The 23,192-nt window shown below is 39.6% G+C and overlaps 1 protein-coding gene across 3 annotated transcripts in view; it reads left to right on the top strand.

Annotated features, from left to right (window-relative positions):
* The first annotated feature begins 273 nt into the window (after nucleotides 1-273).
* iqsec1b (IQ motif and Sec7 domain ArfGEF 1b) overlaps nucleotides 274-23,192 on the top strand; it is a 78,690-nt gene continuing 55,771 nt past the window's right edge. The window contains exons 1-2 of one of the 3 annotated variants that reach the window (XM_032548567.1): nucleotides 274-976; nucleotides 13,986-14,093. In XM_032548567.1, coding sequence (XP_032404458.1) covers nucleotides 696-976; nucleotides 13,986-14,093 — 389 coding nt within the window. In that variant the 5' untranslated portion in view covers nucleotides 274-695. The remainder of the gene's footprint in view (nucleotides 977-13,985; nucleotides 14,094-23,192) is intronic. The other 2 variants (XM_032548571.1, XM_032548570.1) reach the window with 2 other exon arrangements.

The raw sequence follows: 23,192 nt of genomic DNA, 5'->3' as shown, positions 1-23,192 counted from the left end.
TGCCATCACCAAGATCGTATACACATCAATAATGTTGGTCAATGTTTCATTTATTATGATTCAAAAGCGACTCTAAACAGGTGGGGGCTTAGTCTAGATGTAAAAGAACTCAGTGTTTCGGCTGTTTTGCAGTTTCCTGGAAGTTTATTCCAGATTTGTGGCGCATAGAAGCTGAACGCATGTCCTATAGTATAAAACTGCTCAATTCGCCTCTGCTTGTAGCCTGGCGTAGCCAGAACCGCCGCTATCTACGGGAGTGCAGCTGAATCGGGTCGTTTAGGCGGAAACTTTGTCCACCTGTTGAACAGGTGCACGTGCCGTAACCTACAGCCGGCTCGGCGTGCGCGCGCGCTTCCCGCTGAGCAGCGAGGGGAGAGCCGCTGAACGTGTCGGCGCAGCGCTAAGCCGGCGGACCCGCAAGGGTTAAACGGCTCTCTGGTGCGCTGGGCGGCGGGGTTGGAGGATGGTTGCGGCACCTAGCTCGCCATACACCTGCGCACCAAAATCGGCCAAGTTCTTCCAGAACCGCTGCCGCCTGCCACCGCAGCACAGCAGACAATGTCGGAGCGGAGCGGGACGAGCGGACTGGACCTCGCTCCGACTCACTCCCGCTGAGCCCGAGAGGAAGCTGGAGAGGTGGGGAGGGGGTGGATAGGGTAGGTGGGTGTGTTTCTGCTCGCGTGGAAGCCGCCTTCATGGACGGACAGCGGATCCTGGCCGAGATGGAGAATCCGACGGAGAACCCAAGCAAGGCGGCGGAGTACCTACAGGAGCTGAATAACATCATCGAGACCCAGCAGGTTCTGCTGGAGAAGCAGAGGATCCGGATTGAGGAGCTGGAGCTCCAGGTGACAGATCTGTGCAAGGAAAATGCCTGTCTGAAGGATCAGCACCGGAGGCACCTGACCACCTGCGGACTCGCTCAGGGGAACCCCGGCACGCTGGGGGGCATCGAGGAGAACGTCGTGCAGGAAAAGTAAGTTGTGTGCCGTGTGGTCCTGGCGAGCAGGGCGCTGTCAAAGTACTGACTCCATCCTTTGTGTCGTGTGGCTGTAGAGCACTAATTGTGTGCAGCATTTAGGTACTTTTTTTTTTTTTTTTTGCTCAACTGCTCATTTGTGCCTTTCGCGCACTGTGAGGGATTATTCCAGCCGATGGAAGCTGGAGCCATGGATTGCGTAATGGGCGCAGAGCACAGCGTCAAACGGTGGGAGCGCAAAGTGCACCAGATCACTGTTCCCCTCACTATGACCTTGTTTCTTTCATGGAAGCGGGAAGAGAGAACTCGCCAAGTTTCTATTGCTGCCATGTCACAAAAAAAATAAAATAAAATAAATAAAAATCCAGCTACTTTAGTTGTGTCATGGGGTGAGGTGTTGGGTCAGTCAGACAGCATCAGGAAAGAATCTGCTGACTCTGATCATTCTGACACAGGGATGCTAACTTTCCTCACCAGCAGTCATTTAGCTCCACAGAGAAAGAGGCCTGGCAAGAAGTATTTCATTTGATTCAGATGTGTTGGAGAAAGGATGCATCTAAAAGTTGCAGGACAGCTGCTCTGGGCTTTGGCTTCCAGTCAGACATTCTAGACTTCACTTTGATGAAGATGTTCAAAGCAAAACATTTTCTGAAAGTGGTAAATTTTTAGATCAGTGCATCCCCCTCTTCCCCCGCTGAATAGTTAAAAAATGGTAAGAAGCAGTTTGCTTCCAAAACTACACTGTAAGGTCATATGTTGAGGAATTTGAACAGTAATAGCAGTGAGCAGTGTATACGCCACAATCAGCAAAAGTGTTTTTAAATAATATGCTAATGGGTGTGTGCCACTTTATAACACACACTGTACTTTTGGATTAAAATCCAATCGTACATAAAAACATAATAATAACTTTAAAGTACTCTGTCTAGATAAGGATAAGGTAAAATTAGCTTAAAAGCTAATGTGAGCTGAAATGCTACCAATAGAGCGTGGGGTTTCACAAGCTAGTTGATTAACATTGAGTATTCCGTTCACTGTGTTAAATTTAGCTTCATATCACATTTTATTCAAATCCAAAAATACATAATAACTTTAACAGCAATGGATAGGGTAAAATTGGCTTAAAAGCTAATGCTAGATAAAATGCTGTCAATAGAACGTGGATTTTCTCATTAGTTGATTAACATTGACTATTCCGATCAGTGTGTTAAATTTAGCTTTATATCAAAGTTAGCTACAATGATTATTTTAGCTAAAATGATGATGTCAGCCCTCAGGCCATCACTAGCATGTTGACAGCCAGGTCATTCAGGGTTTCTGATTAAGAAAAATAAAGATTATTATTATTATTATTATTTTTCATTCCTGATGCAGAACTGGGTATAACCTATGAAAAGTCTCAAAGGGGGGAATCATCAATGTTGGTCAGAAACAACAAAAAATATCTATGCTCCTGAAAAACATTACAGGATAACTACAAACCTGACTACAGCCACGATGGTGATGTTATGAAATAAACAATATGACAACATTTTTGACATTTTCCAAGTTGCTCATGCTTGTCCTATCAGCACTCTCCATCCTCTCCTGCCTCTCTGAAAGCAAAAGTGTAGCAAATGAGTTGCAGTTCACCAATTCCAGCGCTACCTCTGACATTACCAGCAGCGATGCAGCTGCTGCTTAAAATTCAGCCCTCCAAAAATGTCGCTTTCTTCAAGAAAGTGAATGCGCAGCAGTAAGCTGTTTGTGCTCAGTTTTTACCAGGCTATTTTAGAGTGTGACATCATTATCATATGTGCCGGCTCATCGTTTGTTGGGTCTAAAAATAAATGGAGGCAATAGAGGGATGGGAACGTGTGGCCCTGAGCACCTGCGGGGTAAAAATTGTGTCCGAATCCTCCTGGATTGTTGCAGATGGTGTCACGGGTTGTGTTTGTGACTGTTGGTCGTCCAATGAGTCAGTTCAATCAAATGGTTTTCAGAGTTTATTTTCTGCAGAAGAGATTGAGACGCACTCATCGACTCCTAGCCACCGTTTTCTGTGCTCTCTGCTCCCTGGGCAGAATAGCGCCACTCAGGGTTGGCAGCACGTTGGAGTAGCTCTACTTTCATTGAGATTTTCTTTTTCAAACTTTCATTTTTGCCTTTCTGCAGGAAAATTTGCTTTATTTTGGACGACGGTTCCCTCTTGTTTTGGATACTGTTGGACAGATTTTTTATTTTTTTGGGGGTGGGGGGGATATATTTTTCATGATTTGCTTTTGCTCTTTATTAGGATGCGTAACCATAGTAACAGGGTGGTATGAGGGAGCAGCTGATTAACATTTGAAAGGCTTGAAATAATACCACAACGGAAGCCAGAAATCATGGAGAAGTTGAAAAGGAGGCGTCATGGATGCAGAGCCGGAGCAAAGAGGAGAGAGAGAAGGAGGAAGTTCAAAGCATCTCTTCCATCCATCGTAATGGGCAACGTGAAGGCGTTGGCTAACAAGATGGATGAACTTGAAGCGCTGACAGGAACTCACTGGAATACATCGTAATGTGTCTTACTGAGACAGGATTACATCCCCGACTCCAACATCTCCATGGCAGACTCCCTGACTATAAACCCTATGCTCTTCAGAACTCTCCCCGCTCCGCCATGACGGGCGTCAAAACAACCAATGTGCGCCTTTGAAGAATGTCAAAAAGCAGACATCTGTAACCTAATATCGCTTCTATTTAGTTGATTTCACTTTAAAAATAGTCATATGATACGGTGCAGTAGGCTGCACAAACAGATGAGGATAGAAACCAAACCTGTCATTTTATTGTATAAGTTTCAATGAGGAAAGATACGATGGTGATGGATATCAGCCATCAATCACACAGACCGTTAGATATTGTTGTAATCGTGACTATGCAGTGACAGTTTTTACAAGTTAAGAAGATTAACGTTCATGTACTTTACAAATAAGTATGATTAGAAATATATCAAACTTTGCATTATGGTGCAAAGTACGCGTCAAACCATTAGTAACCATGGAGAAAATGCTCCATCATCATGTAGCCTAGCATGTATGGAAAAAAGTGGTTAGCATCTCATCTTTTGTACATTTTTAAGGCTGCTCTGGTGTAAGGGGAAATGTCGTTTATGACATGGTGACATAAATAATGAGGTGTGAGTTCGGGCAAAGTTGGTAATTTGATCAACACACCGGGAAGTAGGAGGTATGCTTCGGTTTCTAAGCTAGCTAGTCCCAACTTTTGTAAATACTGCTGTCTATGAGCCCAAACCAAGTGTGTTACGTTCACAGACAAGCTAGCTTCACTCAAACAATTAGAAGCCATGAATAAAATAACTTGGAAAAACAATTTCAGTCCCTCTGTTCAATTCTCCTGCCCCTCTCGTCCACCGTCAGTCAACAAATTTTCATTTTGGGCTAAATCAAAGATCTGAATAAAAACAAAGGGCCCGTTGTGCCAGTATGTGTTATAAAACCCATTAAACTGTCAAAATATATTTAAAATGCAGTTTGTTTCAGCATTCAACAAGTGTTTCTTAAAATTAAAGAATTTATTCAAACATCTTTTCACTCTGATCAGTCCATCCAGGATTTCATGATAGTTCTTGTGGTTTTTTTGTAATCAAAATCAGGGATTTTGTGGAACTAATTTGGAAAGATTTGTAAGGAATTTTTATTTGAGCCAATGTATGACGTTAAATGTGGCCTTTAGTTAATTGCCGTATCAGTCACAGACTATAACTTGACATCAAAGAAGGCTGAGGCAGAACCAATGCTTTTGACCAAAACAAAAAGTCATACACTGTGGAGGAGCGATCAGAGGAACAACAGAGAAAAACAGAAAAAGGAGAAATAAACTACAGAAACAAACTAATGCTTGAAACGTAACATCTCACAGTTCCATTTCCTGTTTCAAATAAAACTCTAAGTTCAAGTCAATAAATTCTGAATATAAATAGCTCAGTTAACTGATTTTCCTAACTTAGTTTTGTAATCTGTGGGAACTAATAATTCACTTATTTCCTATGAAATGTGTTACTGTTCTGAAATTGAAACATTTTACGACACTCCTGCCCCCTCGATGAACAACTGTTCATTACTAAAAAACGTTTCTAATCAATTTCTAGAGCATACATCATCAGAGATTTTATATGTGTAATCTGATAAAAGCATAACAAGCACAGAACTGTAGGGAAGCCTATGATATTCCCATCAATATTTAAAAATATTCTCAAAAGGATATAACACTGGAATTGTCTGTGTAGAAATGCATTTCTAGCACGTCTGTATTTTTGCCGTTTTTGATTTAGCTCACCACTGATTTCTCCTCTGCTTGTGATTGCAGCATTTAGCCTCCACTGTACAGAACTGTACGCATTGATAAGCTCTTTCTCTTTTTGGCTCTGCTAGTTTGAGAGCAGATAATGTTTTCCCTCTGAAATTTTATCAGGTGCATAAATAAAGTCGATCTATCGGCGAGCAGAATCCATTCCTCTGCCAGCTCCGGGACTTGTGCACAGACCTGACTGCTGCTCGTCTGTTATCGTGGTGGATCATAATGGGATGCCTCGGAGGTGTAATTTGCTCCCGCTTGCCTCGTCAGTTTGGGCAGAAGTTGTGCCGATTTACATATAGGTTACAACAGTATGATGGATGGACTTAAAATGTGCCTGCTGGATTTACTGAAATCTCTGTTTTCCCTCCAGCCCTTTTTCCCCATTAAATGCACATTCAGAACTCAGACATTTTTCACACACACACACACACACGCATGCACACAGTGATAGAGAATAAATCCCACGTTTCATTGGTTCAACTCCTAGCTAAGACATTAAGCTGCTGTTGAACTGGTCATCTTCTCTGTTAATGTTGGTATATCCTTAACATTGCCTTTTAGACTGCTGTTGTGCTGTGCTGCTGTTTTGAATAGTGTGTGTGTAAGGGGGATGAAATGCGTAAGATATATTGCATCTCTATCTTGTCTAAGTTTTTGCTTCACAATCTGAGAATGAGAGTTTAATGCCGGACACAGTCCCAACAGTAAACAGGTCAAGTCATTTTTATCTGAACTTTACAGAAAGTAAGTAGAGCTGCCATCAGTTGAAGCTACTTTGAGCATTCGGCATGCCGAGTTCAGTGAATTGTTAAGAGTGCAGACTGAGAGTCCACATGTTGTAATAAAAATGGATTAATGTTATCGGATCTTTGCAAGTAAATTTAAGAGGGGGGGTATTGCGCAAAATGTTTTTTTTTTTTTTTAAGATTTACATCATGTTATAATTTTATTCCCCCATCAAAAACATGCAGTGTTGCTTTGATTCTTTCATGCATGTTTGTGATTATCTGGATTTTGTTTTCTTCACAGTTGAAATGCACACAATATTGTTACACATAATGGACAAGGAGAAAGTAGCTGGAAAATATAATGAATTCCAGGCAGTGCACTGTAGGCAGGAGGTGACGACTGGTACTGCATATTTCATTATCGCTGGTTTACATGGTCAGAGGTTAATGACGTAATAAATCAATTTGCTTTGACAGCTTGTTTCCCCACCAGCAATAAAAGGCTTTGCCCTCCATTTAACAGGAAAACTCCTTCACTGCTTTTTCATCACTCCAACCAATCAGTAGCTGTTTGGTCCAGTCAGATACATTTTAGCAACAACAACAACAACAATGTCCTCCTGACTGGGAATTAAAACTGGATCCATCTACATTGGAAAGGTTTTGTTTTCTTTCACCCTAAAGTGTTAAAATGAGTCTTTCATAAATGTTGGTTAGGGCCATAATCAAGAATTGTTTTAAGATTTTTTTTGTCTTAAATCCTGAAGATGTTTTAAAAAAAAAAAACACTTTATGAAAATATTACAGATTTCCAATATTCCAAATGTTGGGGTTATTTACACAGCTTTGCTTGAGGCCAAAAGTGTCCTTGTATCTTCAGTGGTAGTTCGACGTGTTGACAGCCAAGCCGGCACGCTCCGTTTCATTTCCCATCACATAAAAACCTGCACAGCTGTAAGATTTTCCACTGAGCTTAAAGTAAGTTCCTTTAGGTTGTCTAAAGGCTGTACTGTACATTTTTCATACTGAGTTTAAAAATATCTTCTTTCAGCCTCTGCACTCTAGAATATTTACATTTAGTAAACTGAACTACATTAATTGTCAAGTTCTCTTTAAATTTGCTTCCCTGTTTGAAAAGGGATGGACACATCTCCACAGTTTTTTTTTTAAACAACAAGCAGTTATCTTTATTTATCTCCCATTTGTTCATCTTTGTGTCAGAAATGTTTCTTTTAGTCTGTTTTGAAGCAGGTAAAAACCTTTAAATAACACCATAAGTAGAAAAATAAGCAAATATTACCAACCTGTACTATTTGAGTTTACAAGAATTATTTTTACTCGGACTGCAAAGAAATTAATACTAATCAAACCACTGTGAATCAACCCACAAAAGTGCTCAAATGAAGTCAAATGAACAAAATAATTAACTTAAGTCCATTAACTTTAACATTTCAAATGAATTAATATGCACATTTGAAATGTTTGCTTATTGATGTTGATCATGAATAATGTTTAGTTTACAAAAATAAATACTTTAAAGTTACTATTATCATGTTGTGTGGTGGCTGAGTTGTGGACCCAAACGGAGAGAGGTAGAGACAGCTTGTAGATGAAGAAAGTTTTAATGAAAAAAGAAATGGCAAAAACCACAGAGAACACAGGGAGCCAGAGTCGAACAAAAACCGAACAAATGTAGCAGAATATCTGAATCTAAGAAACTAAACTAGAGTTATAAGAAATAACTAGACACAAGAAATAAACATAGTAAACTAGAATAGCTAATGAAGGACTGAACTAAAGTAAAACAGATATGACTGATCTTGTTTATTCCCTAATATAGAATAAACAAACTGAACAATTATTTTACCTAGTTTAAATTATTTAGAGTTTAATCAATAAATAGTTTAACTGTTAACTTCACCAAATCCATCAGTTAAAAATTACAATGCAAAAAAAGAAAAAAAGTTACAACCATCAAATAGCAGATAGGCTAATAAGCTTTAATTTGCATGAGTGTAAGGTCGTGTTGCTGCTGTTTATCCTGCTGTTTGGGAGGAACGCTGAGTCACTGCTAGGTTGCATCACGACAGCCTCGTTGAACATGATCCTCTGCAAACTAATTAGACAGAATGTTGACCTGAACAATATGAAAATGCCTTCAAGATCCTTCTTATCTCTGAATCTGCTCAAAGTTTACCAGCCGGTGTCAGTCCATGTTCTGGTATGATCAACGAAGCGTCGCCTGGGGAAAGGCATTTATAGACTTTCTAAAAATTCCTCCGTCAGATGCTAAGAAGCAACTGTCAGAAGAATGCTTGTTTTCATCATTTAAGGATTTGCAATTTGCACTTTCTAAAATAGTGACAAAAGCCTCGATTCTGTCAAACATCTGCAGCTTCATCCGCTTCTGTTTGTCACTTCCGCCGTGCTGTTTTTACCCAGCTGCGCCTTTATCTCCCCCAAAAACCTGGAGTGCAGAGCTCTTTCCCAGCTCCTTTGTAGGTGAAGAGATTCTCATTATCCGGATAATGAGAGCCGTGTACCGGGCGATAAGCTACTGACAAATAAAACGTTACTTTAAAGAGAAAAAAAGAATTTATGGCTACCAAATCACTGTGACTCATCTCCATCACTGTTTCCCAGCTGCAACCATGCTGAGATTGGGTTGGGCGGGATACGACGGGTCAGTACTTTTCCTGCTGTGTAAAGGGTGCCATTTACTTTCTGTTGATTCATTCTTAGCTGAAACTGATGCATAACCCAACGGTGAAACTTAACTTCATGTAGACACATGTCAGAAGGACATGAGTCCTGCCTAATTTAGTTGTGTCCTAAATTAGGCAGGACTCAGGATGGGATTCTCAGGATGAGGAGACTGAGTGAAAAAAACATACCATAGAACAAAATATTAAATATGATCTGGCAGATTATTTTTTTCCCAAACAGAAAAACAGCTATTATAGACAATTAATACGAGTGCCTAATAAGAATGTCATCGCAGTTATTATTTCTGATTACCTAATATTCTGTGTACGTACTAATGCAGTTATATAAATTTACATCCACACATTTTACTTTATTTCTGTTAATTTTGATGATTCTGTTTTGCAGCTACAAAGTCCTTTCTTTATTTGTTATTTGTACTTTAAAGTGATGCGATACTTGGTGGTGGTACCAAGTATTGCATCACTACGATGCGATACTTGGTACCACCTGAATCTCCAGAATTTTTCCTGAGAAATTCAGAAAAAATCGTTCCCGAAAAACGAAAAAGAAAAAAAATAGCTGTAATATAACAAATCCTGCGCTTCTCTTAAAATGCACAGAGCAGCTCCAAAGCTTCCCTTATTTGCCACGCTTAGTGGTTCTTAGGATTATAAATTGCAGCAGGATTGTGCAACAGGAGTGTTTTCGGTTTCATTTTCTTGGCCGGCTGCCGCTGCAGAACTGCTTGTGTTCATAATCCATCATCAGCCGGATTGAGGAAGGATATGAAGGACCACCGAGGCACGTCACCGGAACCTCTGCTAACGTCAGGACGAAGGGCTGGGACGTCTACTTCCTGGAATCTTTGACATCTGCTCACAGATGTGCTGCCCGGGCTGTTGAAGCGTTAGTTGTTCTGTGTTGGGCTTTTAATCCGCGCAGGACGGAGCGGCTGCTGTGATCAGCCTGAACCGCGATGAACTTATAAGCACAGGACACTGGCCTAGATTTAGGCCCTTGCTGTCTAAGGGAGAGGATTATGGTGGCACCAAGGTTACGGTTATATAACGCTTCAGCTATGTTGATATCAAACCAAATCCTGCTAAAAAGGACGTTTACTGTTGAATGCTACAATGATTTCCAGCCAGTTAAGAAAGCAAAGCACATGAAAGAGCTTTAAATTCATGAACTTTAAAAGCTGATTTTATTACATTTCAGCCTTAAGACATAATATAAGCAGAATTGGATAGTAATTAGTTTACTCAGTTACATTTACTTGAGTAAGTAAAATGTACTTTTAGGAGTATTTTTACTACGCTGTACTTTTTACTCACTTGAGTAATTTTATGATGAAGTGTCTCTGCTCTTACTTCTGGATTCTCTCCTCACTGAATAAAAATAATGTTTTAACCAAAAATTCACCAGACATACACACACACACACAGCTGCAGTTTTTGTTAAAGTTTTTTTTTTTATTATTATCTGTGGTCGTCTGCTGATGCTAGTTTATTGCTGTTTTTATGTTTTGGTTTTTTTTTTTAAGCTGCGTGTGTGTGGGGCCAGATAAAATGCTTCCCAGGTCCATATTTTGCCCAGAGGTTATAGAGGTCAGCCTGTGTGGTTGCAGCTACAATCATGTCATTTTGGGCAGCAAAAGAACAAACAAATATTTTTCTAATTTACTTCCTGCAGAATTGTAAAGCTTAAGAAAAAAAAGAGACTTGGATTTGGCTAGCAGCATAAATTTCAAACTGTCAAATAAATCCGGCTTGGAAAATATTTGGAAAATAAATGGTTTCGGTGTCCAAAAGGATGTTTTTTTTTCTTTCTATTTTTGTTTATTCTTCTATCATGATCAGATTTTAATACCTGTGGTCAAACAGTTTAAGGTGTTGACACCTTAAACTGTTGGATATCCTGATTTGACCCCAATCCAATACTTGATAAAATCCCTCACCAGCAGCTGTTGGCTACATCTGGCTTTCCTGAAGAAAATCAGTAAACAGATTATGAAGAACGCCATGAGCCCTTGTTGCTGCGGCATCAAGAGACGTGGCAGCTACATCTGATGCAAGATATTCCACTGAAAAGGATAAATTACCGTACATTTAATTGTAGATCTTTGGTATGTAGTAGTGTTTGGATCTTAGTTTGTTTTATAGTTTTGGTTTCATTATCATTTTGTGTGTGTTTCTTATTTTGGTTAGATCACATTGTTCCTGTTTTTCATTAGTTCAGTCCTTTCTTAGTGATTCTAGTTTATTACGTTTATTTCTTGTGTCCAGTTATTTTTGGTTACTCTACTTGTATTATGTTAGCGTTACTGTTAGGTTCATCTCCTCGCCCCCTGTGCCATTTGCTCTCTGTCCCCTCACACCTGCAACCAATTAGCTAATCAGCCCAGTTCCTTTGTTCCACCATTCAACATCCCAGTAGTTGAGCACCTCTTTCTCTGTCACTTCTTGCTGGATCCTCCTGTCACTTCCCTATCTTCTCCTCATGTCTCCCTGCTGGTTTCTTCCCCATGGAAATTTTTTATTTTTTTTATTGTTTTGGTTTGTGTTTCTGCCTTGGCTTCCTGTGATTTTTGTATGCTTGTTTTGTAAAACTCAAGTCATCTTTGGTGTCCGGGAGTTTCCTTTCTTTGCCCGTCATTTCGTGTGCCACACAAACTAAAGCTGAGGTCATACTGGCATGTCAGAAAGGTTTGTGTGTCTTATCTTTGTTGATCTGCCTCTGGAGGATAAGCAGTGGTGCACAACAGAGCGGCTGAGCTGTTCCCAAAGCCTTTCTGCAACACCAGTTCCACGACACTGTGCTCTAAGGAGCGATTAGATCCAAGAATCTTTGACTTTATCTCACTGATGAGCAGCTTTTCCTCCATAAATAATTACGTCTTATGCTAAACAACTGACGCAAATGAAAGATTTTCCGCTCTTCCAGCCGATAACAGACAGAAATGGATGGTTTCGTATAAAGCACCATTGGTTAGTTGTATCCTGTCAGTGTAAACCACTGCTTCAATGTGGATTAAAGTGTGACTTTATCTGATCAAATCCCTTTACAAAAATTGTCATCTTTGAAAAGAAACTTATCTTGCAAGTCTCAGATCTGGAACTCCTCAGTCTGCCTGTGGTTCACACGATGCAGGGTCTATGACCAGTGTCTCCCTCACATTTTATTCAACATCACCGAGACGAAAGAACTCAATATTAATAATAATACTCCAAGACGTAACATCCATCCACATTCATCCAACCACCAGACCAGCTCAAAACTCACTTCGTCGCCCTAACATCTTCTTCTGCCTTGTTCAGATGCTGCCGCCAGTCGAGCAGTCCTGTCCACTCCTTTATTATTTTGTGTAAAACAAACTGAATTCATTTTTAAGACTGTGTCCTGTCTTGATTTAGCATGTGGGTCAGAAGACTTCCTGAAAGCACAACACTTACAAACATACAAAGGTAAAGAGAGCGAACATAGATGAGTGTTTACAATTCAAGGGATCAAAATGTAATGGAAGGGGAGAGACTGGCTGATTACAGAAATCAGACATTCACTGGAGTCTCACATGAGGAACTGCTTTTGTCCTTAGTAGAGGCTTTCTAGTTTTTGTCCTCTGTTTTACCACATGAAGGAATTACGGTGAAGTTTTTCTGACCATTGATAGGAGCATCGTGGTTTTAAAACCATTGCAGTCTTACTTGTGCTGTGAACAGCCTGGCAGAATATATGACTTATTATCATGCCGACATGTCTCAGGAATTGCCTTACACTGTGTGCGTTTGTTGCTGACTTATTTGAAACTTCTTTATAGTTACTAATACACCCCAGGATATTTGTAGCACTACAAGCTGGGCTGAAAAATTATCGAAAATGTCCTGTTTTCTTAAAATCTAGACGCAAGCTTAGATTTATATATATATATATATATATATATATATATATATATATATATATATATATATATATATATATATATATATATACATATAGCTCTGGAAAAAGTTAAGAGACCACTTGATGATCAGTTTATCTGATTTTATTTTTTATAGGTATATGTTTGTGTAAAATGAACATTGTTATTTTATTCTATGAACTACTAACAACATGTCTCTGAAATTCCAAGCAAAAATTTAGTATTTACTTGCAGAAAATCAAAATAACGAAAAGGATGCAGTGCTTTCAAATCTCAAATAATGCAAAAGAAACAAGTTCATGTTCATTTAGAAACAACAATACTAATGTTTTCACCCATGAAGAGTTCAGAAATTGATATTTGGTGGAAAATCCAGGGGGTTTTCAATGGGGTTCAGTGCAGAGGGCTCTTAATTTTTTTCCATAACTGTCATCAATTAGCCCAGTGGTTCCCAAAGTATGGGGCGCGCCCCCTAATGGGGGTGCAGTGCCATTGCAGGGAGGTGCAGAAAGCGGTATGGATGAATGGGGGGGAAACCAGTTACACAAAAGTGTTTCACTGTAAAGATGGTTTGTAGTTTGTTTTGTTGCAACCTGAAGTGTGAAATTTCAGTGAAACTTCAGTGGAGTTTGAAAACAAAATATGTGTATAGATTTATGTCTGGTTGAACAATATGTGTGCCAAGTTTATTTTTATTTCTTTTTTGGGGGGGATTTTATTGTAATCCATAGGGGGGCAGAAGAAAATCTTTGGGAACCACTGAATTAGCCTAAGTTACAGTGACAGACATACATAAATGGCCGTTTTCATGGGTTTCTGTGTTAAATTTAGTCAGTTAAAGACATTGAAATTGACCAAAGGTACATTCTAATTCAAAAATACTGTATTGATCCCAAAGGGAAATTAAATGTTGTAACTCATTTATTTAACTTTTTCAGAGTTAATGTACAAGGTGATGACTGTTGGTCAGGAAAGATCTCTGTATCATAGTGATACATTCTGACGGTTTCTCATCTCCCTGCTCCACTTCTCTCTCTCTCTGCTTGCTAGTTCCTCATTGCGTTGACCATCCTGGCTGACTCAACCTGTTGTGATAGTGCACATATGAAAGCTCCCACTCATGATTTGAAGCTGTTAAAATGCTGCAGGCAGCAGATTGAAGTAATCTTTCTCTGCTGAGTGGGAATCAGAGCCCTCCTCAGGATCGACCTCCTCGTAACTCCTGGACCCGTGTTACATTCTGACATATGTTGCCGTTTTCCTGGCCTTAATAAAATATGCATTAAAGTGTTTTGCTCTTTTTCTGTTGCAGACGGCACGCCTCGTTGCCTGCACGGGTCTTTGAGATCCACCAGAACGTCTTTGACCCCCTGTGTAGAACAAGTTACCCCTGCCTGAAATGGAAGTCTGCCTCCTTTGGGTAAATTCAAGAATTTTTATCTTATTTTACTCACTTTCTCGACCAGAGGCTTGAAACTCATTTTCACTTTGGACCTCATCTAAAATCTGAATGTTCTTAAAGGGCCGGTTGTGCCAGAATATATTGATAAAACCAATTAAGTTGTTAAAATACCAATAAATAGCTGTTCCTACAGGATTATGTGATTGTTTTAGCGTTTTTTTTTTTTTTTTACATTTTGTGATGAATATTTAGAAATGTTTGTAAGGAATTTTTACAATATTGGTGCTAATGCATGATGCTAAATGTGGCTCTTTAACACTCTTTAACATATCAGTTAAAGATTCAATGTTTTTGACCAATTTTGATAAAATTTGCAGAAAGATAAGTGGAAATTTGTTTTTTGCGTGAATTTTACAGATTTGTGAAAATCTGGAAAGACTTATTAATGTAATTTGGAGTCTGGAGGGCCAAATAAAATGCTACGGCGGGCCAGATTTGGCCCCCGGGATTCGAGTTTGACACCTGTGTTCTAGACTATTTCAGTTTTCTGCAAGTGTCACTAGGCAACGTTTTATATTCTAGTTCTAGTTTGCAACCATTTAATGGGATTTTTAAAGCCACTTTTCTACTATAAAACTGTCTTTTCAAGTATTCCTACTATTCTATTTTGTCACATTAAAACCACAAACTTCAAAATATTCAGTTAGGATGTGGCAGACAAACATAAAACAATGCATAAAGTAGAAGGTTAATGAACAACGGTTGTCAAAGTTACCTTCAAAGAAAAACCAACAAACAGCAGCATGCTTTTTTTTTTTATTAAGCTCTCTTACTCAGCTCTTTTCAGAACTTACCTGGTTCCTAAATAGCATCCAAATGTGTGTAATAAAATCTGAGCGTAAATGCAGCTGTTCCATTTCTGGCCTCAGCGGTTTATTGGAGAACAAACAGCATCATGAAAACAAAGGAACATAGCAGATAGGCCAAGGAGAAAGTTGCGGAGAAGATTAGAGCAGCTGGCTCTCTTTATTAAGAAGCAAATTTGGTCTACAATAGTGCAGCTGTGAGAGTCTCCTCAAGACTGCTGAGCAGAGTCATATCCAGGACGTATTTTTAAGGGTGTCACATAGTGCTGTTAGTTTCTGTTGTTGTAAAAATGCTGCACGTATCAAACATGACTTAAAAGTGACTTGACTTTGCAATTAGACCTGTTGAAAATGGCCTCTGTCTCTTTAAGAAGCTCCTGCTCTTTCCAACGCTCCGCCTTTAGCACGTCGTCACAACAGCGTTTCTCATTATGCCGTTAGCAGACGTCCTTAGGAGAGCAGTTCCGCTCCTGTCAGACGTGCAGCTCCACCAGGTGTTTGCTAATTGCTGCTGCCGCTAGTCTGGTGGAGCTGAGTGGGGATGAGGAGACTGCAGGTCCAATGGAGGTGCCTGGTGGAAATAGACGGCACTTTGTGAGAACATGCCCCCGAATGGTTGCCATGGGAGATTCAAGGATTTCTGAAACATGCCTGAAAGAAGGAAAGCAGGCCTCCAGGTGTGTTTTTGATGAAGGAATAACATTATTATATGATCCATAGCTCAAAAGGGTTGATTTTACATAATACACCCCAAGCCCCATTACCATAAAGTTAATATTTCACTTTAAGGGGTCACATCATGAAGGTCAAAATTAATAAAACAAAACAAAAAAAATTCTGCTTTCTTAAATTATTATTAGCATATTTGTCTGAGTAGAGTGACAGTCCCAACCTCATGGTAAAAAATGTTTTGCATTAGAAAAGTTGTTTTTTTAATAATGATTATTCCAACAGATTATCTTAGCAGCACTTGTCTTGCATATCATTGTCCTCTTCCTAATCATAACAGGACCAGCTGTAATTGATTATATGTGTAAAATTGTTATTGGTGATTTTGATAAAACATTCAAATGTTAGAGGCCACCATATTATCTGCAATTAAACAGACACAAACTTGAGGCATGCAAGTAAATAGTCTCATACGTCTCAAAAATGTCCTGCCTGAGGCACGTCTTCTAGTTTAGCGGGCGTAGATTAACAGTTTTTGTGAACTCTGATAATGTTGCATCTAATTAGCGTATCAAGGACCTTCAGGAATATACATATGGATGCTGCTGAAGCTGGTACATCCCTTCATAAACGACTCCAAACTGGATTTTAGAGGATTACCGCGTTGCCAAATATTCTAACCCCAAATCAAAGCAGCAACCGGGCTAAGGTTTTGACCTTCAGCTGCTCTTTAATTGTGCAAACTCTCTGATTTGTGCCATTGGGGCAGCATAAAATCAGATATGAAATCAGAGGTTATGTGTTCAATAATTAATGCCTCTCGCTACTGTCTGCCATCTGAGGGGGGAAAAAAGGTCAGGTTTTTACACACTCAGCTTGTGCTTGACTGGCTGCGGGGTTGCATGGGCTTCACTGAACTTTGGTCAGAGGTTTACAGACAACTTGCACTCTGTTTTGGGCTTTGATGTCCATGCTCACGTGAGTGTTGTAGAGGGTGTCTGCTCTGTATCCAAAGCGATCAGTGATGGGTTTTTACAAGGGGGCGGGAGGGCGAGAGGTGTTTCTGAAATGGCTCCACTCCCGCCCCTCAGCACACGCCTCCCTCCCACTGCTGCTGGCGCCCAATCATCAGGGCGAGTGCTGCACTGTGAGACGCTGTTAGTTCCTGACACGGGAGCAATTTAACACATCACAGCACAATCTGAATTAAAGTAAAATTCAATTTCTAGCTATGAACAGGACTCTGAGTAGAAAATGTGACATTATGCTGACCTTTACCCAAAATAACCTTTCCCACGTTAGTAAGATCTTGTTTTGGGTGTAATTTTTTATTTTTATTTTTTTACTTTTGGGTGCTTTCAGTACCTGTGTGTTCATGGCTGTTTCCTATACTTGGACCGGGTCCGTCCTTTATAGGGAGCTGTGTTGGATCGAAATCCTTTCCTATTAACAAACTCAGAAATCACAACAAAACAGATTCTCCTTGCAATAGCACTACCTAAGTAATGTCCACCATGCCTCTCGTGGCTTTTTTGCTTGGAGCCCTAATAAATCCATCGCGGGCAGATAGTTTATGAATAATCTAATCACCAGTAATTGATGTAATTCTGTACTCTACAGATAAAACTGATTTGATTTATCAGGATCTGACCAGATGTGGGCCCAAAATTGTACTCAAGTAAGAGTAGTGATACCTCAACATATTTTACTCAAGTAAAAAGTAGCCGTCCAAGAAATTAATCTGGTAAGAGTGAAAAAGTATTTGGTAAAAAGACTACTCAATTACAGAGTAACTGATCAAATTATCAATAATTTAATATGCAAAAATGACATCATCAGATGGACCAAAAAGTGAAATCATGAGGAAATGTTGGTATTTTATGGTCGAAAAGGACAAAAATCCATATAAGTAACAAGAAATAACAAAATCAGGCAAAATAATTTTTTTTCAATAAAAAACTTATGAAACTTTAACAATAACAGCAGCTGTGTGTCTGGTGAATTTTTGGTTACAACATGTTTGTTCTTCATTCAGTGGGTCGAGAATCCAGAAATGTTACTGACGTTGTATGGTTCATAATGGGTCTTTTATAATGTTTTTAATCATAGTAGTGCTATATTGTGAAAAATTGGGGAACAAGCCCCGTATAATATAATATAAGGGTCTACTTTTTTTATATGTGCTATGTGAATTTGCATTGTTGCTATTCAATCAATGGTCTCAATGCATTAGCCCTGGACTCTGTGGAGAAGAATCTTGTCAAAACCATTCCTGACTTCAGTCAGAAATTTGTTTCTCACAAAGATAGAAGGGCAAAATTTATGTTCAAAAAATAGGAAACTACATGACATGATAATGTTACTTTAGCTGTTTTCAGTCATGTAAGCACACCGGTGTATTTACATGTATTTTGGAGTTATAGCGCCCCCTGGAGAAAACTACACCCACCGCCACTGACGGTTCTTTTTTTGTCCTACAAACATAATGTATACTCTAGAAGTGATTGCTTATTAATGTGTAATTTTGAGAGACACAGATTAAAAGAATGTGAAATAGACCATAAAGAATTTAGACCATTCCACTCTTCATTTCAAACTGCTTTTGGATATTAACCATACAAAAACATTATGGATGCTTAATATACAGTAAGTATGCTAAATAATCCTGTCTTCAAACAAGAAGCTGAAAAGGTATTTGAATAGTTATGATGTAGTGTCACCCCAGCAATATCGTGCGATGCGGCCAAGGCATTCCTAAGGGGCTTTATAATATCTGAAACAGCTTTTCTAATAAGATAAAAGCTCAGGGACTCTTTGACCTGCGGAACAAACTTTTGAATGTACAACATAGCAAAACACGGAAAACTCACAATTACTTTTACAAATGAGACAATTAAAACAGGAAATTGATCCAGTGAGGAACTGGAGGAACACAACTTGGGTTTACAAGACAGAAGTTCTACGAGGCGGGTTCTAAGGCCTCCAGGATCCTGGTGTGGAGACTGGAGGCGAAAACACCAGTCAGATGCCACTGTTTATAAGATAAATGACCCCATTACCAAAAGAGTCACATTTGATTTAAAATTAATGGAATTTTTTTTATTTTTATTGTGTCAATCTTTATGTGAGCTACACCACGATGTTTGGTGGAGATAATAACTTCCTAAACCAGCTGGATCTCCCATCTCTGGGTAGACTGCATAATGAGAAACTGATTAAACCAATCTCGTCCCTGGAAATAGACTTATCTCCTCTTTAAAACCAAGTAAAACCCCAGGAGCTGATGGGTTCCCGGGGGAATGGAACAAGTCATGTAGGGAACAACTAACATCAATGATGGCAAATTCCTTTAGCTTTGTTTTACCCCCCATCTTGGAGAGAGGCCACTATTTCTGTGGGGGGAAGGATTTGACAAAAAGTGGGTCTTACAGGACAAATAGTCCTGTAAGATTGAACCAGGATTATAAAATATATGCTGCTGTTTTGGCTAAAATAATGGAGGAAATATTGCCCCTTTTTGACTAATGAAGATTAACCTGGGTTTATTTCAGATAGGCAAACCCAAGATAATATCCATACAATAGAGCAAGGAGAAAACAAACAGCTATATTGTTAGTTTGGATGCGGCGAAAGCCTTTGATTCTGTGAGCTGGGAAAAAAACTGATATATCCTAAATTCATGATGATGAAAGCTGTAACTAAGGTAACTAAGCGATGGCTTGACAGAGACCCCCCTACTATCAAACAGTGGCTGGGTATTGTTAATAATATTCAGAGCATGGAGCATTTGACCTTTAAATTTTTTAACAAGAAGAAAAGGGGATGGCTTTCTGGGAAAAATGGGACACGCACCGTATGGTAAGAGGTGACAACATGTTATAACTTTGACACTCTTCTTCTTCTGCCTGATCTTGTTATTGTTGGTTTTTAAGATCTCTTGCTTAACCCCAAAATGTTCTACTATATGTGTATGTACTCCCTTTTTAATTATTGTCTTTTACTTTTGTGTTGTTTTGTAATGTGAAATGTTCTGATGAGGAAAAAAAAAACAAAGACAAAGTAAACCCCTTAATTTAGGAATATTACCTACAACATGGGGGGACGATTGCAAGAGTTCGTCCCTCATTTGGTGGGTGGCCAGTTCGATTCCCGCTCTGTCCACCTTTGTCGTTGTGTCCTCGGGCAAGACTTTTCACCCACCTTGCTGTTGTGAAGCACTTTGGGGTCCCCTGAACTTCATAAAGCGCTACCCCAAGTACAAGCCATTAACCATAAACTGTCATGATGTGTGTTGTTAATGGATCCAAATGCAGCAGGCTAGAGATGCCACGGAGAATACAGAATATAATGCAAAAGATGAAGAGCAAAAGACTTGCAGAAATCACAAGAAGACAAGGAATCCAAAGAAGAAGTCAAACCATAAATCCGAGAGGAATTGGATGGGATGGAATGGACTGGAAAAATAACCGGAGTAGACGAGAGAAACCGGCAAAGAGTGACTGAGAATAAGGGGCTTAAGTACTGGGAGGTTGAGTGCTGGAAAAAAGACCTGGGCAGATTAGCTAACTGATTGCAGGTGTGAATGAAGAGAGAGGAAGTAGCACAAGGAATGAGGGAGAGCACAGAGGGGACTAAAGAATAATAAACGCAAGAAATAAACCAGAATCAGTAAGAAAGGACTGAACTGAAGAAGATCAGGAATAAGACTGATCTAATCAAAATAAGAAACTAAGGGCGTGCCGTGGTGGCGTAGCGGTTAGCGCGACCCATATTTGGAGGCCTTGAGTTCCTCGACGCGGCCGTCGCGGGTTCGACTCCCGGACCCGACGATATTTGCCGCATGTCTTCCCCCCTCTCCTTCCCAGTTTCCTGTCAGCCTACTGTCGTATAAGGGACAGTAGAGCCCACAAAAGACCCCCTGGAGGGGTTAAAAAATAAATAAATAAGAAACTAACAAAATAACAACGAACCTAGAATGAAATAAAACTCCAAAACAACTCAACAACCCGGCCATGCCAACATAAACTGGTTGTGCTTTGATGGAAAGATAATTTGTCATCGTAATTTGTACATACTACCTTGGTTTTATTCGAACTTTCACAACTGTTTTAAAATGTGAAAGTTGCCTGCTGAGCACACCAGTTTAACGCTCGCTCGTCTGTTCACTCGCGTTTGCGACTCTGCGTTGTTGACCTCTATGGGTTGCATATAACCCACATATGTATATAGCAGCAGCAGAACTAACGATCGTTTAACATTACTAAGCATCAGAAACATTCACACACATTTCAGCTTGTTGCTGTGCCACCTCTGTGGAGGTTAGTCCGTGCCATAGGGTAACGGAGAACGGGCTAGATCAGCTAGATTATCTAGTGCAGCTGTAATCAGCTAATCATTGCTCCCCACTACGCAGCATCATGTTTGCTGCTCTCACGCTCCACTGCACTCTGATTAGTCATGCATGCCTAATTCAGTTTGCTGGGTTCAGAAATGAATATACAAAAAAATACCTAAGCTTAAGGAAAATATACAGACATGAACTTATTGCCGTTTACTATCAACAATTGAAATGTCTTGTTCTATTTAACTCTGTTTATTTTTAAAAGCTTATCCATGTTGCTGGGTCTTCAAAATGTTTTGCAGAACTTAAAGTTTGACTGACACAATAAAACCACTGACGTGATTTAAAAAGGTGAATTATTGTGCTTTCATTCTGTGTACACAAAAGCTTTTAATATAAAATATTTTTTTACAGAGTACTATAAAGGCCGCTGTTTTAATCTGCAGTAACTGTGTCAAACGCTAGCGCTATCTTGTGATGTCATGAGGGTAAGTCAAAACGTAAACAGCTAAGGCTGAGTAAACGGAAGTGGAGGAAGCTGTGAGCGATTTCAGCAGTTTTGGAGGAGGAAGCTGTAGATGGAGTGATGAGGAAGAGGAAGCTGGTTCCACAGAAAGACTGTAATTTTTGAGCCATATACCTCAGGAAGCAACAATGACGGGACGAAGGGTTGGAGCTGGACAAATGTCGCCTCCAAATCACTGATTGGCAATAAACGAATCTATGGATGTAATAGTTATTCATTTTTAATTCTGGTTTAAATCAAATAATCCAGTTAGGAGAATTCCAACTTGCTCACACTGTCGCCTGCAGAAAGAAAACAAACATATATTTTTCTAACTATTTACAGTCATGCAAATAAAATTTATTCACAACTGGCAGCGAGTGCAGATCATTTCTCTTTACCTGGCACAACTCTCGCAGCGCACTTACTTACGCAGAACTCTATACTTGAACCAAGCAGCAACAAGCAAGAAGAAACCAAGGACCAGTGATGCATGTCGCCTGCCTCAATGTCGCTGATAGAGGCCACACACACTATGAATAATGTACCCAACCAAGTGCAGGCAAAATTAAACCTGCTAATAGATATACCTGCAGGCATCATTTAGTTAAGAAAATTAGGTGCTTTACCTATAGCACAAGGTTAACTTAACCTGCTTTACAACTGAACCAGCTTCTTAGTATACCCTCCAGGACAGAAAATACAAAGTTTTTGTAAGCCTTAAGTTTTCCCTTCAAGTAAGGTCAGTGCTGAAAATGAGAAAAATAAATAGTACAGAAAATGCGGCCAACATGAAGAAAAAGAGCTGTTACGATTACTCTACTTCACAAATCAGTGAATCAGTCAATCCTACAGTCAGTAGGTGGTGCACACAACTGGTCATTATGCAAAAGAAAAAAAGAATTGGGAGGGAAATGCAGCTTATTGTCATCTCTGTAAACCTGGTTTTGAACTTGCATGCCTTTCCTATATTCGTTAAATTTAGTCTAAATTGCTATCGCTATGGCTTCTGTCCCCGCTTGAACAGAGGAGTCTAGGTAGCCTGCTACAGTCAACATTAGGCCTAAGCTAAATACACCACGTGTGGAACTGAAACAATGCCAAACAAAGTTCATTTATGGTCAAGATTTCACAATACAGTAGTGCCTAGTGACCAAGCTATAGTTACTGAAACAGGAGGATTATAACCATTTCATAAGACGTTACCTCGATGTGTTTCTTCAAGTTGGACGGGGAGTTTTTGTAAGATAGAATTTCCACATCTTCGGGCAGGAATAACATAAACTGCATGCGGTACGACGAATCTTTAACACCCACGAAAGAGTATATTGTGTTTAAATAAGGCCATGGGCTCTCATCACCAGCTGGTGGTTCCCCTGGATCCGTGTCCGACGTAGTTGCAGTCGTTGTGGTCTCCGTCTCCTCCTCCATGTGGCTGCTGCTGATTGCGAGACTTGCTTTGTGTTTAATGGGAGAAGCGAAACAGGTGTATCCTATTGGTGGTGATGAACAAGCCCAGGCAAGTAGGCTACCGACTTTAATAAATGTAGTTTTAAGCGAGTTGGCAGAGTTAGATACAGCTGTTTAGAGCTGCAGTTCGATTTTTCAAAAAATGTTTTTTATATTGCATCACTTCGAGATACTTGTTTAAGTGAAATGTATTAATATTATTGTTATTAGAACACCTCCAACTCCGTCTTTCTTTCATGGCCTCTCTGCTCCCCGATGCGTCCCAC

Source organism: Xiphophorus hellerii, chromosome 20, assembly GCF_003331165.1.
Source record: "Xiphophorus hellerii strain 12219 chromosome 20, Xiphophorus_hellerii-4.1, whole genome shotgun sequence".
In the NCBI taxonomy this organism is placed as follows: domain Eukaryota; kingdom Metazoa; phylum Chordata; class Actinopteri; order Cyprinodontiformes; family Poeciliidae; genus Xiphophorus; species Xiphophorus hellerii.
This window is presented reverse-complemented; position numbering and strand designations above follow the sequence as displayed.